Raw genomic sequence first — 17,463 nt, forward strand, 5'->3', positions numbered from 1 at the left:
GATTCCGGAATAGTCCCCCATTCGGATCTCCGGGAGGGGACTGCCAAGGGGGAGGATACCATGAGAAAAAGATTGAATAATCAACGAAAGGATAACGTTCTATGAGTCGGGGCGTGGAATGTCAGAAGCTTGAATGTGGTAGGGAAACTAGAAAATCTGAAAAGGGAAATGCAAAGGCTCAATCTAGATATAGTAGGGGTCAGTGAAGTTAAGTGGAAGGAAGACAAGGATTTCTGGTCAGATGAGTATCGGGTAATATCAACAGCAGCAGAAAATGGTATAACAGGTGTAGGATTCATTATGAATAGGAAGGTAGGGCAGAGGGTGTGTTACTGTGAACAGTTCAGTGACCGGGTTGTTCTAATCAGAATCGACAGCAGACCAACACCGACAATGATAGTTCAGGTATACATGCCGACGTCGCAAGCTGAAGATGAACAGATAGAGAAAGTGTCTGAGGATATTGGAAGGGTAATGCAGTATGTAAAGGGGGACGAAAATCTATTAGTCATGGGCGACTGGAATGCAGTTGTAGGGGAAGGAGTAGAAGAAAAGGTTACAGGAGAATATGGGCTTGGGACAAGGAATGAAAGAGGAGAAAGACTAATTAAGTTCTGTAACAAGTTTCAGTTAGTAATAGCGAATACCCTGTTCAAGAATCACAAGAGGAGGAGGTATACTTAAAAGGCCGGGAGATATGGGAAGATTTCAATTAGATTACATCATGGTCAGACAGAGATTCCAAAATCAGATACTGGATTGTAAGGCATACCCAGGAGCAGATATAGACTCAGATCACAATATAGTAGTGATGAAGAGTAGGCTGAAGTTCAAGACATTAGTCAGGAAGAATCAATACGCAAAGAAGTGGGATACGGAAGTACTAAGGAATGGCGAGATACGTTTGAAGTTCTCTAACGCTATAGATACAGCAATAAGGAATAGCACAGTAGGCAGTACAGTTGAAGAGGAATGTACATCTCTAAAAAGGGCCATCACAGAAGTTGGGAAGGAAAACATAGGTACAAAGAAGGTAGCTGCGAAGAAACCATGGGTAACAGAAGAAATACTTCAGTTGATTGATGAAAGGAGGAAGTATAAACATGTTCCGGGAAAATCAGGAATACAGAAATACAAGTCGCTGGAGAATGAAATAAATAGGAAGTGCAGGGAAGCTAAGACGAAATGGCTGCAGGAAAAATGTGAAGACATCGAAAAAGATATGATTGTCGGAAGGACGGACTCAGCATACAGGAAAGTCAAAACAACCTTTGGTGACATTAAAAGCAACGGTGGTAACATTAATAGTGCAATGGGAATTCCACTGTTAAATGCAGAGGTGAGAGCAGATAGGTGGAAAGAATACATTGAAAGCCTCTATGAGGGTGAAGATTTGTCTGATGTGATAGAAGAAGAAACAGCAGTCGATTTAGAAGAGATAGGGGATCTGGTATTAGAATCGGAATTTAAAAGAGCTTTGGAGGACTTACGGTCAAATAAGGCAGAAGGGATAGATAACATTCCATCAGAATTTCTAAAATCATTGGGGGAAGTGGCAACAAAACGACTATTCACGTTGGTGTGTAGAATATATGAGTCTGGCGACATACCATCTGACTTTCGGAAAAGCATCATCCACACAATTCCGAAGACAGCAAGAGCTGACAAGTGCGAGAATTATCACACAATCAGCTTAACAGCTCATGCATCGAAGCTGCTTACAAGAATAATATACAGAAGAATGGAAAAGAAAATTGAGAATGCGCTAGGTGACGATCAGTTTGGCTTTAGGAAAAGTAAAGGGACGAGAGAGGCAATTCTGACGTTATGGCTAATAATGGAAGCAAGGCTAAAGAAAAATCAAGACACTTTCATAGGATTTGTCGACCTGGAAAAAGCGTTCGACAATATAAAATGGTGCAAGCTGTTCGAGATTCGGAAAAAAGTAGGGGTAAGCTATAGGGAGAGACGGGTCATATACAATATGTACAACAACCAAGAGGGAATAATAAGAGTGGATGATCAAGAACGAAGTGCTTGTATTAAGAAGGGTGTAAGACAAGGCTGTAGCCTTTCACCCCTACTCTTCAATCTGTACACTGAGGAAGCAATGATGGAAATAAAAGAAAGGTTCAGGAGTGGAATTAAAATACAAGGTGAAAGGATATCAATGATACGATTCGCTGATGACATTGCTATCCTGAGTGAAAGTGAAGAAGAATTAAATGATCTGCTGAATGGAATGAACAATCTAATGAGTACACAGTATGGTTTGAGAGTAAATCGGAGAAAGACGAAGGTAATGAGAAGTAGTAGAAATGAGAACAGTGAGAAACTTTACATCAGGATTGATGGTCACGAAGTCAATGAAGTTAAGGAATTCTGCTACCTAGGCAGTAAAATAACCAATGACAGATGGAGCAAGGAGGACATCAAAAGCAGACTCGCTATGGCAAAAAAGGCATTTCTGGCCAAGAGAAGTCTACTAATATCAAATACCAGCCTTAATTTGAGGAAGAAATTTCTGAGGATGTACGTCTGGAGTACAGCATTGTATGGTAGTGAAACATGGACTGTGGGAAAACCGGAACAGAAGAGGAGGTTCTATGCAGAATTGGAGAGGAAAGGAATATGTGGAAAACACTGATAAGGAGAAGGGACAGGATGATAGGACATCTGCTAAGACATGAGGGAATGATTTCAATGGTACTAGAGGGAGCTGGAGAGGGCAAAAACTGTAGAGGAAGACAGAGATTGGAATACATCAAGTAAATAATTGAGGACGTAGGTTGCAAGTGCTACTCTGAGATGAAGAGGTTAGCACAGGAAAGAAATTCGTGGCGGGCCGCATCAAACCAGTCAGTAGACTGATGACAAAAAAAAAAAATCTTTCTTCTAAGATAATTCGTAAGGTCAGTATTGCCTCACGTGTTCCAACATTTCTATGGAATCCAAACTGATCTTCCCCGACGTCAGCTTCTACCAGTTTTTCCATTCTTCTGTAAAGAATTCGCGTTAATATTTTGCAGCTGTGACTTATTAAACTGATAGTTCGACAATTTTCACATCTGTCAACACCTGCTTTCTTTGGGATTGGAATTATTATATTCTTCTTGAAGTCTGAGGGTATTTCGCCTGTCTCACACACCTTGCTCACCAAATGGTAGAGTTTTGTCAGGACTGGCTCTCCCAAGGCTGTCAGTAGTTCTAATGGAATGTTGTCTACTCCTGAGGCCTTGTTTCGACTCAGGTCTTTCAGTGCTCTGCCAAACTCTTCACACAGTATCATATCTCCCATTTCATCTTCATCTACATCCTCTTGCATTTCCATAATATTGTCCTCAAGTACATCGCCCCTGTATAGACCCTCTATATACTCCTTCCACCTTCCTGCTTTCCCTTCTTTGCTTAGAAGTGGCTTTCCATCTGAGCTCTTTATATTCATACAAGTGGTTCTCTTCTCTGCAAAGGTCTCTTTAATAGGCAGTACCTATCTTACCCCTAGTGAGATGAGCCTCTACATCCTTATATTTGTCCTCTAGCCATCCCTGCTTAGCCATTTTGCACTTCCTGTCAATCTCATTTTTGAGACGTTTGTATTCCTTTTTGCCTGCTTCATTTACTGCATTTTTATATTTTCTCGTTTCATCAATTAAGTTCAATATTTCTTCTGTTACCTAAGGATTTCTACTAGCCCTCGTCTTTTTACCTACTTGATTCTCTGCTGCTTTCACTACTTCATCCCTCAGAGCTACCCATTCTTCTTCTAATGTGTTTCTTTCCACCATTCCTGTCAATTGTTCCCTTATGCTCTCCCTGAACCTCTGTACAACCTCTGGTTTACTCAGTTTATCCAGGTCCCATCTCCTTAAACTCCCACCTTTTTGTAGTTTCTTCAGTTTTAATCTACAGTTCATAACCAATAGATTGTGGTCAGAGACCACGTCTGCCCCTGGAAATGTCTTACAATTTAAAATCTGGTTTCTAAATCTCTGTCTTACCATTATGTAATCTATGTGATACATTCTAGTATCTCCAGGATTCTTCCATGTATACAGGCACAAAAAAGGCTGTTACATAAACACTTTTGGCCCAAGTCTACATCAAAACAGAAAAACATACACACATTCACAGAAGCAAGCACACCTCACAGACACATGACCACTATCTCCAGCCTGTGCAGCTATAATGCAAATGAAATGTATTGAATGAGAGCAAGAACCCAGAGTGGGGGGAAAGGGGTAGGGGTGTAGAGTCCCAGCTGGGGGAATAAGAATCAGCACTGCCTGGCGGAGTGTGCAGGGACTAGAGGTGGCAGGAAAAGACTTTCAAGCACAGTTTTGAGAGGCTGTGGGGGAGTGAGGGGGGTGGGGGAGGGGTTGAAGAAATCAATGAGCAGAAAGAAAAGGACAAATTAGCAGAGAAGGATAGAAGACTATCAGGTATGCTGGCAGAGACTCGCACACAATGAGGGTGAGAGGACATTAACTGGAAGAAAATGACAGGATGGAGGGGGCATAAACAACTGGGTGGAGAGTGGAGACAGTAGGTTGAAACTGGGATGATTTTAGGAGTGAAGAACATGTTGTAAGGAAAACTTCCCTATTAGCAGTTCAGAAAAACTGGTGGTGGAGGGGAGGATCCAGATGAACTGGGTTGCGATACAGCCACTGAAATAAAGCATGTAATGTTCAGCTCCATGTTGAACCACAGGTGGTCCAATTTGCTATTGGTCAAAGTTTGTTGGTCGACTCTGCTCATGACCACAGTTTTTCAGTGGCCATTCATCATGGTGGACAGATGGTTGGTAGTCGTACCAATATAAATAGCTAAGCAATCATTGCAGCATAGGTGGTATATGATACAGCTACTTTCACAGGTGGTCCTGCTTCTGATGGGGTAGGATAAGCCCGTAACATGACTGCAACAAGAAGTACCGTGTTGATGGAATGTGCAGGACTTGCAATTGGGTCTTCCACAGGGATGTGATCTCTGTGGCAAGGGGTTGGGACTGGGAGTGGCATTGGGATGGACCAGGAGGCCATGAAGATTGGGTGGTTGATGGAATGCCAATTTAAGAGGTGTGGGTAGGATCTTGTGTAAGATGTTACTAATTTCAGAACATGATGATGCAGTGTGGGGTGACTGAGTGATGGTGGCAGTGCTCCTTTGTCGTTGATTCTCGAGTATGGTGGGAGGATTGGTTTGTATGAGGCTGTGGCACAAGAAATCTGTTCCCAAACCTTTGGTCTGGTTCAGGTTAACTGATGACAGCTTAAGGATCTGGAATTAGAGCAGGATACCCTATCCTCATTTCTTCCACAACCTCAACAGCTTCTCTCCTATCCAATTCACTTTGTTCTCCTCAACCCGGTGTTCCACCTTCCTGGATGGTGACATCCTCCTCTCTAATGGCTCCATCCACACCTCTGTCCTTATTAAACCCATCAACCACCAACAGCTGCCATACCTTCCACACCAAAAAATCCTCCCATACAGCCTGGCCACCAGGATATGGCATATCTGCAATGATGGGAGCTTCCTTGTCCAGTAAGCTGAAGGCCCTCTAAAAGGCCTTCATAGTCAGGCAATTACTCCCCCACCCCCTTTTCCACAAACCTAGACCACAAACAGATATCCCATGTCACAGTCACACACACCATCAATCCTACCACCACCCTGTTTCTTTAAACAGCTGCAGAGGAGCACTCCCTTTGTCACCCAACACCATCCCAGACTGGAACAGCTCAACCACCTCCTTCGTCAGGGCTTTGATTATATAATATCATGCCCTGAAATTAGGGACATCCTAATCAAGTTCATTCCCACCTCTTCTAAAGTGACGCTCAGTCACCCATCGAATCCCCATAACTTCCTAGCCCATCCCAATGCTACTTCCAGTCCCGACCCCTTGCTCCAGGGATCATATCCCTTGGAAGCAATACAATCCACCCATGCAGCATTTTATGGTGCAGTCCTGTCACAGGTGTATACTAATACATCAGAGGCTGGGCCACCTGTGAAAGCAGCCATGTCATATACTACCTCTGCTGGCATCACTGCTTAGCTTTTCATATTGGTGTGACTACCAACCAACCATCCACCAGGAAGAATGGTCACTGACAAACTGTGCTCAGGAGCAAAGTGGACTGACAAACTGTGGCAAAGAGCAAAGTGAGGCACAACACGGAGCTGAGCATAACATGCTTTATTTGAATGGCTGCTTCACAATCCTGGCCATCTGGACCCTCCCCTACACCACCAGCTTTTGTGAACTGCTCAGATAGGAATTGTCCTTTGAATGCATTCTCCACTTCTGAAATCATTCCATTCTCAGTCTACTGTCCCCCCCCCTCCCCCCACCCTCCCCACTAACCACCCAACTATTTACATCCCCTCTGTCCTGTCACTTCCTCCCAATTCTTGTCCCCTCACTCTCATTGGGTGCTGCTATCTGCCAGCACACCCACCAATATTTTTCTCTTCTCTGCTCCTTGCTCCTCTCCTTTCCACTTCCAGATTACGCTACCCTGCCTCCCCGTCAACGTCCCAACATTGCACTTGGTAGCCTTTCCAGCCACCTCTAGTCCCTGCACATTCCACCACATAGCACCGAGTCCTCTTCTCCCACCCATTCCCGGCATCCCACTAGCTTCCCCACCCCACTCAAGATTGTTGTTCCCATTTGATGTGTTTAAGTAGCATTCTGGTCAGAGAGTGTGAGGTGCAACTGTTTGTGTGAATGTGTGTGTGTTTTTCTTTTCTGGAGAAGACTGACTGAAAGCTTTTATGTAACGGTCTTTTTATTGTGCTTGCCTGCAACTCAACATGTCATCTTTATCATCAGTACAGAAGTAGTGATCAATGAGCACATGCCGGATAAGAAATAAACAAGTCATTAAAGTTCGTTAAACATATGTTTGACATATCAGATTTCTTCTCAAGTATTCTGCTGTTTTTTGGCATTAGTTCTGCACTAATTTTAGGCAACAAGGCTTGCTGTTACCTTAGATAGATGACTATTGATGAAATTAGGGTGGCTCCAGTTCAGTGACCTCTGGATGATAGCAGGCATTTGCAGTCATTAAAGCCAAGCTCTTATGACTCATTGCTGCTGTACGGACTAAATTCTCATCCGCATCATGTTGCACACTCAGTATAACAACCATAGGGCTCCATACCTTGTGAAGGCCTAATTGGCTATCTGGTGATCAGGTTCCTGTCAAATTGGATTTGCACTGGTACACAGACTGGTGTGAAAGATGAGTGTTTGGGATGTTTCCTGTAATTACTGGCATGGATAGTTTTGACACAGAGTTCTGGAATGATGGAGTTATGTGCTTGTGGTGAGTCTCCACAAGTGTGAGTACACCTCACCACTGTACACATTGACAAATTGCCACATTTGTTCCATTTTAGGATTCAGCTAATTTTCTTCAGTGTATTGCCCATGTACAGAATGTGTATGGTTGTCTTCATTGTTTCCTTCTCGTCCTTATGTTGTGTGGGTGCCAGTTACCACAAAGGGTAGGTTTCTTTCCAGTTGTAAAAAGTATTTGGGTGCTGCTGATAAGCTTATTTAATTGGAGATACCAAACAATGGAAAACCCAGGATGGAATGTAACAATATCATGAAAAGGAAAATTGCCACTTACCATATAATGGAGATGCTGAGTCGCAGATAGTCACAACAAATAGGCAGTCACAAATAAAAAGCTATCAGCCATAAGGCATTTGTCAAAAAATAGGTGACACACACACACACACACACACACACACAGTCTCAGGCAACGGAGGCTGCACTGTGAGCATCAGCACCAGTGCATGATGGGAGTGGCAACTGGGTGGGGGTAAGGAGAAGGCTGAGGTGGGGAGGGGGAGGTATAATAGTGTAGGGGTGGCAGACAGTACAGTGCTGATGGGGAGCATGCAGGGATGACTTGGAGAGAGGGTGGGTAGCTATTTGCAGTTGGGCGGTTAGACAGAGGGAGGGGAGAGGTGGGGAGGGGTGGGGCAGAGGAAAAAGGGAGAAGTAAAATGACTGGATGTGATTGTGAAATGAGGAATGTGTAGTGCTGGAATGGGAACAGAGAAGGGGATGCATGGGTGATGACAATGACTAATAAAGGTTGAGGTCAGGAAGGTTATAGGAATGTAGGATATATTGTAGGGAAGGTTCCCACCTGCGCAATTCAAGAAAGCAGTTGTTGGGAAGGATCTACATGGCACAGGCTGTGAAGCAGTCATTGAAATGAGGGAGGTCATATTTGGCAGCGAGCTCAGCAACAAGGTGGTCCACTTGTTTCTTGCCCACAGCCTCGATTCATGTGGACAGGCAGCTTGTTGGTTGTCATGCCCACATATAATGCAGCACAGTGGATGCAGCTTAGCTTGTAGATCACATGACTGGTTTCACAAGCAGCCCTGCCTTTGATGAGATAGGTGATGTTTGTGACTGGACTGGAAAGGTGGTGGAGGCAGGATGTATGGGACAGGTCTTGCATCTAGGTCTATTACAGGGGTATGAGCCATGACATAAGGGGGATGTGCAGGGCTGGATGAGTATATTGTGTAGGTCTGGTGGACTGCACAATACCAGTGTGGGAGGGTTGGGAAGGATAGTGGGCAGGGCATTTCTCATTTCATAGCACAATAAGAGGTAGTCAAAACCCCGGCGGAGAATGTAATTCATTGCTCCAGTGCTGGGTGGTACTAAGCTGTGAGGGGAATGCTCCTCTGTGGCAAGACGGTGGGACTTTGGGAGGTGGTGGAAGACTGGAAAGATAAGGCACTGGAGATTCGTTTTTGTACAAGGTCAGAAGGATAATTACAGTCTGTGAAGGCTTCAGTGAGACCACTCGTCACTGCAGATGTGATGACCGTGGGTGACTGAACTATATGAAAGGGACCTCTTCGTATGGAATAGGTGGCAGCTGTCAAGGTGGAGGTGTAGCTGGTGGTTAGTATGTTTGATATGGATCAAGGTACTGATGTAGCCATCTTTGAGGTGGAGGTCAACACACAGGACGGTAGCTTGTTGATTAGAACCAGGCGAAGCAAATGGGGGAGAAGTTGTTGAGGCTCTGGAGGAATGTGGATAGGGTGTCCTCACCCTTGATCCAGATTGCAAAGATGTCATCAATGAATCTGAACCAGGTGAGGGGTTTACAATTCTGGGTGTTTAGGTAGGATTTCCCTAGATATTTCTTGAATAGGTTGGCATAGGATGGTGCCATGCGGGTGTCCACAGCCATACCTTGGAATTGTCTGTAGATAATGCCTTCAAAAGAGATTTAATTGTGGGTGAAAATATAGTTGGTTATGGCAAATAGGAAGGAGGTGGTTGGTTTGGAATCCGTCACACATTCGGAATTATAGTGTTCAGTAGCGGTGAGGCCATGGGCATTAGGTATGTTAATATAAAGGGAGGTGCCATCGATAGTGATGAGCAGGGCACTGTGGGGTATAGGGACAGGAACTGTGGAGAGTCGGTGTAGGAAATGGTTGGTATCTTTTATATAAGAAAGTAGGTTGTGGGTTATATGTTGAAGGTTTTGGTTTACAAAAGCAGAGATTCTGTCAGTGGGAGCACAGTAACCAGTCACAATGGGGCATCCTGGGTGGTTGGGTTTATGGACTTTAGGAAACATGTAGAACGTAGAAGTGGTAGGGGTGAGCAGAGACATGGACTCTGGACAGAGGTTCTGTGAAGGGGCAAAGGATTTGAGAAGCACTGAAGATCCTGGTGGAATTCTGGAATGGGGTCACTGTAGCAAGGTATGTAGGTGGATGTATCTGACAGCTGGCAGAGTCCTTCTGCTAGCTAATCCTTGCAGTTCAAAACAACAATGGTGGAGCCTTTGTCCAAAGGTAGGATTATAAGACTGGGATCAGTTTTTAGATGGTGGACTGTGGTTGTTTCTATGGATGTAAAGTTAGTTTGCACATTGAGGGCTTTGGGAAATGACGATGAGGCAAGGTTCATGGTTAAGAAATTCTGTAAAGTTATCAGGGAGTGATTTGGTGGCAGTGGGGGGTGGATGGGGTAGTGAACTGAGTTAGGCAGGTTTCAACCTCGGTCTTTGATTGAGGCTGACTGGTAGGATTGGTGGCAGAAAAGTGTGACAGAGAGAAGGAGAGAAGGTCTTTAACAACTCGTGCATGATTGAATTTGGGAGTGGGGCAAATGTTGAGGCCTTTGGAAAAAGACTGATATTTCTGTGAGGCTAAGGCTTCTGGAGGAAAGGCTCATGGCTGTGTTTTGGGTCTGTTTAGGATCTGGATTCTGTGTGGTGGTGGGAGGGAGTTTTGGCGAGGCAGAGTTTGTTAGCTATGAGGACACATAAAGGAGGTTTGGAGGTTGTTGTAGAGGTGGTGGACAGTTGTGCTCCAAGGCGGGAGTAGGAAGTGAGCAGGGTGGAGAGCTTCTTGAGGTAGCATTGTGCATATTGCTCTAGTTCCAGGGAGGAAGGGGTTTCAATGTTTGTTATGGATTCAGGAATTTGGGATTGAATAGCAGGAGAATTTTTCGGATGTAGAGAATGTACTGCAAGGAGGTTTGCACTTGGTTGATATGGTTTTGCAGGACTATGTTGGTGAAGGATAAGGATTGCTGGAATCTGGACAGGTGAAGGTCATTGTGGAAGGTGGTGTCCAGCCAGAGATGGGTAATTTGATGGTAAGGCCATTTGGGGGGTGGGGAGATTCCATGAGCCAAGCAACATTCCAGGAACATTATGTGGGACTGTGTTCTGGCTAGTAATAAGGAAGCTTTTCAGTATTGATGCAGATGGAAGGAGTAAGGATCCATGGTGATGGAAAACATGCGAAAAATTATGTAAATAGTGTAGAATTATGTGTGAAAAAATTCACATAAATACTCCCAAATATATGTAAAAAATCATGAGAAGGATGAAATGGATGCAAAAGGGGGAAACAAGATGAAACCTGAGGGAGTCAATGATAGTGTGGGACACAAGATGCTGCAACAACAATCAGTGTGGTCTTGAGGCCGTCTGTTGTGTGCAGCCAAGACAGTTGATACAGTGTGGCTTGTAAGTACAGTGTGCTGTGCCGTTTTTAAGGCAACAAGAGAAACACAGGAAAGAAGAGAAAGAAGAACAGACATTGAGTATAGTGACGCATTAGAAAATAGTAACAAAGGACAATAGCACTGGGTTAGGATCAAAGAAAAGTCATCAGGAAAAAGTAAAATGATGGAAATCCAGGATGGAATGTAACAATATTATGAAACACAAAGTTGACAAATAGTGGGTGCAATAGTGGAATGATGGCTGTGTAGCACTGGAATGGTAACACAGAAGGGGCTGGATGGGTGAGGACAATGGGTAACAAATGTTGAGGCCAGGAGGGTTACAGGGGTGTAGGGTATATTGCAGCGAAAGTTCCCTCCTGCAAAATTCAGAAAATCTGGTGTTGATGGGAAGGGTCCATATAGAATAACCCCTCCAACAACCTCCAAACCTCCTCTACGTCCCCTCATAGCTGATAAACCCTGTCACGCATACCTACTACATTTACTCCACCCTCAAAAACTCCCTCCCACCACCATAAAGAATCCAGATACTAAACAGACCCAAAGTACAGCCATTAACTTTTCCTCCAGAAGCCTTAGCCCCACTGAAATATCAGTCTTTTACAAAGGCCTCACATTCTGCCCCACTCCCAAATTCAATCATGCAGAACTTGTTAAAAACCTTCTCTCCTTCTCTCAGTCCCTTCAGTGGATACACTTTTCTGCCACCAATCCTATCAGTCAGCCTCAACCAAAGACAAAGGCTGAAACCTACTTGACTCAGTTCATTACTCCATCCATCCCCAGTGCCACCAAATCACTCCTTGTTAATTTTCCAGAATTTCTTCACTGTGAACCTTGCCTCACCATTATTTCCCAAAGCCCTCAATGTGCAAACTAACCTTACATCCATAGAAACAACCACAGTCCACCATCTAAAAACTGATACTGATCTTATAATCCTACCATTGTTGTTTTGAACTGCAAGGATTAACTGGCAGAATTACTCTGCCAGCTGTCAGATACATCCACCTACATACCTTGTCATAGTGACCCTATTCCAGAAATCCAGCAGGATCTCCAGTCACTCCTCAAATCCTTAGGCCCATCCCACAACCTCTCACCAGTGTCCATCTCTCTGCTCACCCCTACCACTCCCCGCACTCCTATCTTCTACATGTTTCCCAAGGTCCATAAACCCAACCACCTAGAACGCCCCATTGTGGCTGGTTATGGTGTCCCCATTGACAGAATCTCTGCTCTTGTAGACCAACACCTTCAATCTATTACCCAGAACCTACCCTCCTATATAAAAGATTCCAACCGTTTCCTCCACCAATTCTCCCGAGTTCCTGTCCCTTTACCACACAGTGCCCTGCTCATCACTACGGATGCCATCTCCCTTTAGACTAAACATCCCTAATGCCCATACCCTCACTCCTTTTGAACACTATCTTTCCCAATGCCTGATGGATACCAAATCAACAACCTCCTTCCTATTTGCCATGACCTACTATATCCTCATCCTCAATTAATACTCCTTTGAAAGAATTACCTACAAACAAATACAGGGTATGGCTATGTGCACCCACATGGCATTATCCTATGCCAACCTACTCATGGGCCATCTATAGGAATTCCTAGATTTTGACCTCCACCTCAAAGATGGCTACATCAATACCGCCATCCATATTAAACTTACTACCCACCAGCAATACCTCCACTTTGACAGCTGCCACCCATTCCATTCCAAGAGTCTCACTAAATCCTTCACTGACTGCAATTATCCTCCCAATATTGTACAAAAAACAAATCTCCCATGCCTTGTCTTTCAAGTCTTCCACCACCTCCTAAAGTCCCATGGTCAGGACACAGAGGATCATTCCCTCATAACTAAGTACCACCCAAGACTGGAGCAACTGAATTACATTCTCCACCAGGTTTTAGACTACCTATCAGCCTGCCCTGAAATGAGAAATGCCCTGCCTACTATCCTCCCCCCCCCCCCCCCCCCCTTAGTGGCATTCTGCCATGCGCTGAACCTACACAATATACTCATCCATTACTACACAACCCCTGCTCCCAACCCTCTATCTCATGGTTCATACCATAAGATCTGTCCCATACATCTTCCCACGACCACCTACTCCGGTCCAGTCACAAACATCACCTATCCCATCAAAGGCAGGGCTACCTGTGAAACCAGTCATGTGATCTACAATCTAAGCTGCATCCACTGTGCTGCATTCTATGTGGGCATGACAACCAACAGGCTGTCTGTTCACATGAATCACCACTGACAAACTCAGGTTAAAAACAAGGTGACCACCCTGTTGCTGAGCATGCTACCAAACATGACATCCTTCATTTCAATGACTGCTTCACAGCCTGTGCCATACGGATCCCTCCCACAAATGCCAGCTTTTCTGAATTGTGCAAGTGGGAACTTTCTCTGTAATATATCCTACATTCCCGTAATCCTCCTAGCCTCAGCCTTCGTTAGTCATTGTCCTCACCCATCCAGCCTCTTCCCTGTTCCCATTCCAGCACTACACAACCCTCATTCCACCATCGCATCCAGTCTTTTTACTTCTCTCCTTTTCTGCAACCTCCCCCCTCCCTACCTCTCCCCTCTCTTTGCCTAACCTCATGACTACACATAGCTGCCCACTCTCTCCACCGTATCCCTGTGCACTCCGCAGCAGCACTGGACGGTCCACCACCCATACCCTGCCATCCATCCCCCTCCCCACCCAAGCCACCTCCTTACCCCCACCCAGTTGCCACTCCCATCATGCACTAGTGCTGCTGGCTCAAAGTGCGGCTTCAGTTGCCCGAGACTTCAGTTGTGTGTGTGTGTGTGTGTGTGTGTGTGTGTGTGTGTGTGTGTGTGTGTGTGTGTGTGCGCATCTGTTGTCTACTTCTGATGAAAGCCTTACTGGTTGAAAGCTTTATTTGTGACAGACTTTTAATTGGAATTAGCTCTTCCTATATATAATACTGTGTGTAACATACATGGGGTGGGAATGTGACCATGGCCTTTCCAAAGGGACTACTCAGACATCTGCCCTAAGTGATACAGAAATTTACAGAAAACCTAAATCTGTTTGACATGGATTTGAATCCTCTCCTGGAAAATCTGAGTCCACTGCCTTAACCACAGTATGAAGGATATATATTAGGGTATTTTCTGTACATGAAGACTACTAACATGTGTTATATAATGCAGCAGGTTTGATGAGAGTGACTAATGATACCTTACTAAAACAGTTGTTTCATCAACAGTCATCTGAAGATGGTAGTGAGTCTATTTCCAAATATTTATGTGAAACCAAAATCACAACCTGACAGAAGGTCTGAGAAGAGAACTGGTTATTAGTTTTGAGGATAAATTTCTGATGAATATGCTTGACTGATGATGTATAATTACATACAACTTTAAAACAATATTTCTTTGAGATGCTGTCAAGTTACATTTTAGTAAAGTAGGATTTTGCATTGCATTCCTAAAATTGTTGGTGTGAACTCAGATGCTTGCATGCATATCTGAATTGCAAAGAATGTATGGTTTGATATAAAAAACAGATATTCATTGCCCAAATTTACCTGATAATTGAAGTGTAAGGAACTGTTTAAATAAAGGAAAGCTTAACTAAGCTGTCCTAACGTGGCACAGAGAAATCGAAATTATTATCCATTAGTGGCTGCTACACTACTGTCAGTTCACTTAGGTTGGCTATGACAGTACTTTCGTAGCCTAATCTCCTCTCTTCCACCAATTCAGAATTGGGAGCTAAGATGGCAAGAAAAAGTGCACACTGTATGAAGGATTTCAAGACACTTCATTAGAGCTATTATTCTCCTTGGCATCTACTAAGAATGGAAAAGTCATGAATGGACTGCACACACTTGGATGCACTAAAATTATAGCTTTGCTCCAGTAAATGAGAGCTATGATTTAATTTTGCAGCCAAACTATTTTAGTAAGTATGTGTACTCCTCCCTGGATAAAAAGTTGTTGATACAAAGGATAAAATTTGTAGCTAACATTATTGATCTGCAGTTGAGGTCAGATACTGATCTTGATGTGGTGTAGTTATTTTCAGTTAACCTTGAACTGACATACATTGAACATTTGATTGGTCTCGGAAGGGTCAACAAAGCCTTGAAATAACACTTTCTGACACATTCAGTACTGGACAAACTGTGGCCTATATCCGACATCCGACTAGCTCCAAGGTGCCATTTGAAGAAAGTATCTAACTGTTGTCTTTGTGGCAGTATATTGTAAAATTTACCAAGAAATATGCTATGTCAACAATGAAAGTGTAATCACAACTGAGTCGTCATGAGTTTGATGAATGATTTTTACAGGGTGGTGACTGCTTTATGAAAGCATTTCCCTGAGGTTTCCAAGCTGAAATTTCAAATTTCTCTGAATTAGTTGTGGCTGTATGTGAGGAGGAATTTTATTTCAGTAGTTGTCATGCCTACAAATGAAGTTTTCTTGTGTTGTTATGTCATTTATTAGTGACGATTCCAAGTTAACCTAGGACTGAAAACAAGATACATACAGAACTGAAAATTATTTGTTGTTGAAGAAATAGTATTCAATTGTAATGCTATACAACACAATTAGTAAAGATAAATTTAAATTGTTTTATTCTAAACTTAATTTTAAATGAGGAAACTCATATTAGATAAACAATCTACTTTATTTTTCATTCAATGTTGTTAAAGTCAGTACAGAATAATTTGCATGTCACAGTATTCATAATTCTCTAATCATGAATAAGAAATTATATTTTAAAGTACTCATAACAATTATATATATAGCTAAATGGATTGACAATACTTCTATAATACTCTCTCATTTAATAATTTAAAAAAAAGAGTTAAGATAAAGCAGCCGAACTTTAACATTGAAAAGAAAAGGGGCAAAAGAACCATACAGTGCTAAATGACACATAACAATGAAAACAACCAATTATTGACAAAATTATTTAATTTTATGGATAAAAAATCTACTTGGCAAGCAGCATCAGAACACACACATAAAAGATGGTTGTAATTCCCAAGCTTTCAGAGCCAATGGCTCCTCCTGCAGGCAGAAGGGTTGAAGGAGCAAGCAAGATGTAGATTTCAGGAAAGTCACCCAGAACTGTGAGTTAGGAGAGACTTACCATACGGGACGAGAAGGAAAGATTGGGTAATATGCAGACAGAGATTACTGCTTGAACTTCTTAAAGGTGGAAGACAGGGTAATACACAGACAGAGATTACTGCTTAAACTGTTTAAGCTCTCAGGTTTTCAAAACTCATCTGATGCAGTCCCCAATAATAAGTCATTCCCAAGTCCTTTTCCTTCACCCCTCTTCTGTTGCCTTCAACCCTTCTGCCTGAAAAAGGTGCCACTGGCTCCAAAAGCTTGCCAATTACAACTGTCTTATGTGTGTGTTCTGCCACCACTTGGTGAGTAGATTTTTTATCTATCCAATTAAATAACACATACATAATATATAAAGCTTTTCTTTCTCTGATTTCTTTGTACTATAGTTTCCACTGAATAGTGTTAATCAAAATTGAGACTTCTCACTATTTGTTTGTAATATGTAGTGGCTGAAGAGGAATTGTTTTTTTATTTTAAACTGTTTGGGACTCCATATACCGTACCTAATGCCGAATCTGAGCTTGCTGAATACGTATCTCCACTTTGAATCCTAGACAAAGTGACAATTATTTTGTGTGTTCTATAGTTTTTGTGTACATCACAGTTCAGCTGAAACTAATTTTATTCTCAGCAACAACAACTATTAAGGAGTAAATATATTGGGAAATGAGTATAAGAACTCCAGGGTCCTTGGCTTTTGCAAGATACATGGTTATCCACTTTACAAACTATTCTTACTGCTCACTTCTGTTGAATAAATGCATGATATATTTTCAATGTATAGCCTAAGAAGTTAACTCTATAATACAGCAAGAAAGAAAAGCTTTATATATGTGTTATTTAGCACTTTATGTTCATTTTTCCCTGTTCTTTTCAATGCACTAAAATGACATACTTTTTTTTAAAAAAAAAAAAAAAGAAAAAAAAAAACGTACCAATAAATGCCACACAAATAGCATTCATACTGTTCAGGTTATATCTATATGAAGAAAATTTAAAAATCATACCTTTTGTAGATGACGAATTTTCTCTTTCTACAGTAATAAAAGATGTCATAAGTTTTTCATCATGGTTAGAAGTGATGATGAGCATGCACTGCCAAGATCCATAATCCACACCTTCAGGTTTAAAAATAGTTATACCACACTCATTATTCTTTATACCATCTCCAAAATAAACATATTTGTTATTTCCAACCCCTTCTGTCATTCTGTAACCAGCCTGTAAAATAACAGGAAAAAGGGCAAATTAATAATAT

General features: G+C 42.6%; 1 protein-coding gene across 1 annotated transcript in view; it reads right to left on the reverse strand.

Annotated features, from left to right (window-relative positions):
* Window positions 1-17,463, reverse strand: part of LOC126253156 (uncharacterized) — a 169,627-nt gene that overhangs the window by 119,899 nt on the left and 32,265 nt on the right. The window contains exon 2 of the mRNA XM_049954314.1: window positions 17,213-17,426. Within this exon, the coding sequence (XP_049810271.1) occupies window positions 17,213-17,414 (202 nt within the window). The 5' untranslated portion in view covers window positions 17,415-17,426. The remainder of the gene's footprint in view (window positions 1-17,212; window positions 17,427-17,463) is intronic.

The sequence above is a fragment of the Schistocerca nitens genome, chromosome 4, assembly GCF_023898315.1.
Source record: "Schistocerca nitens isolate TAMUIC-IGC-003100 chromosome 4, iqSchNite1.1, whole genome shotgun sequence".
NCBI lineage: Eukaryota > Metazoa > Arthropoda > Insecta > Orthoptera > Acrididae > Schistocerca > Schistocerca nitens.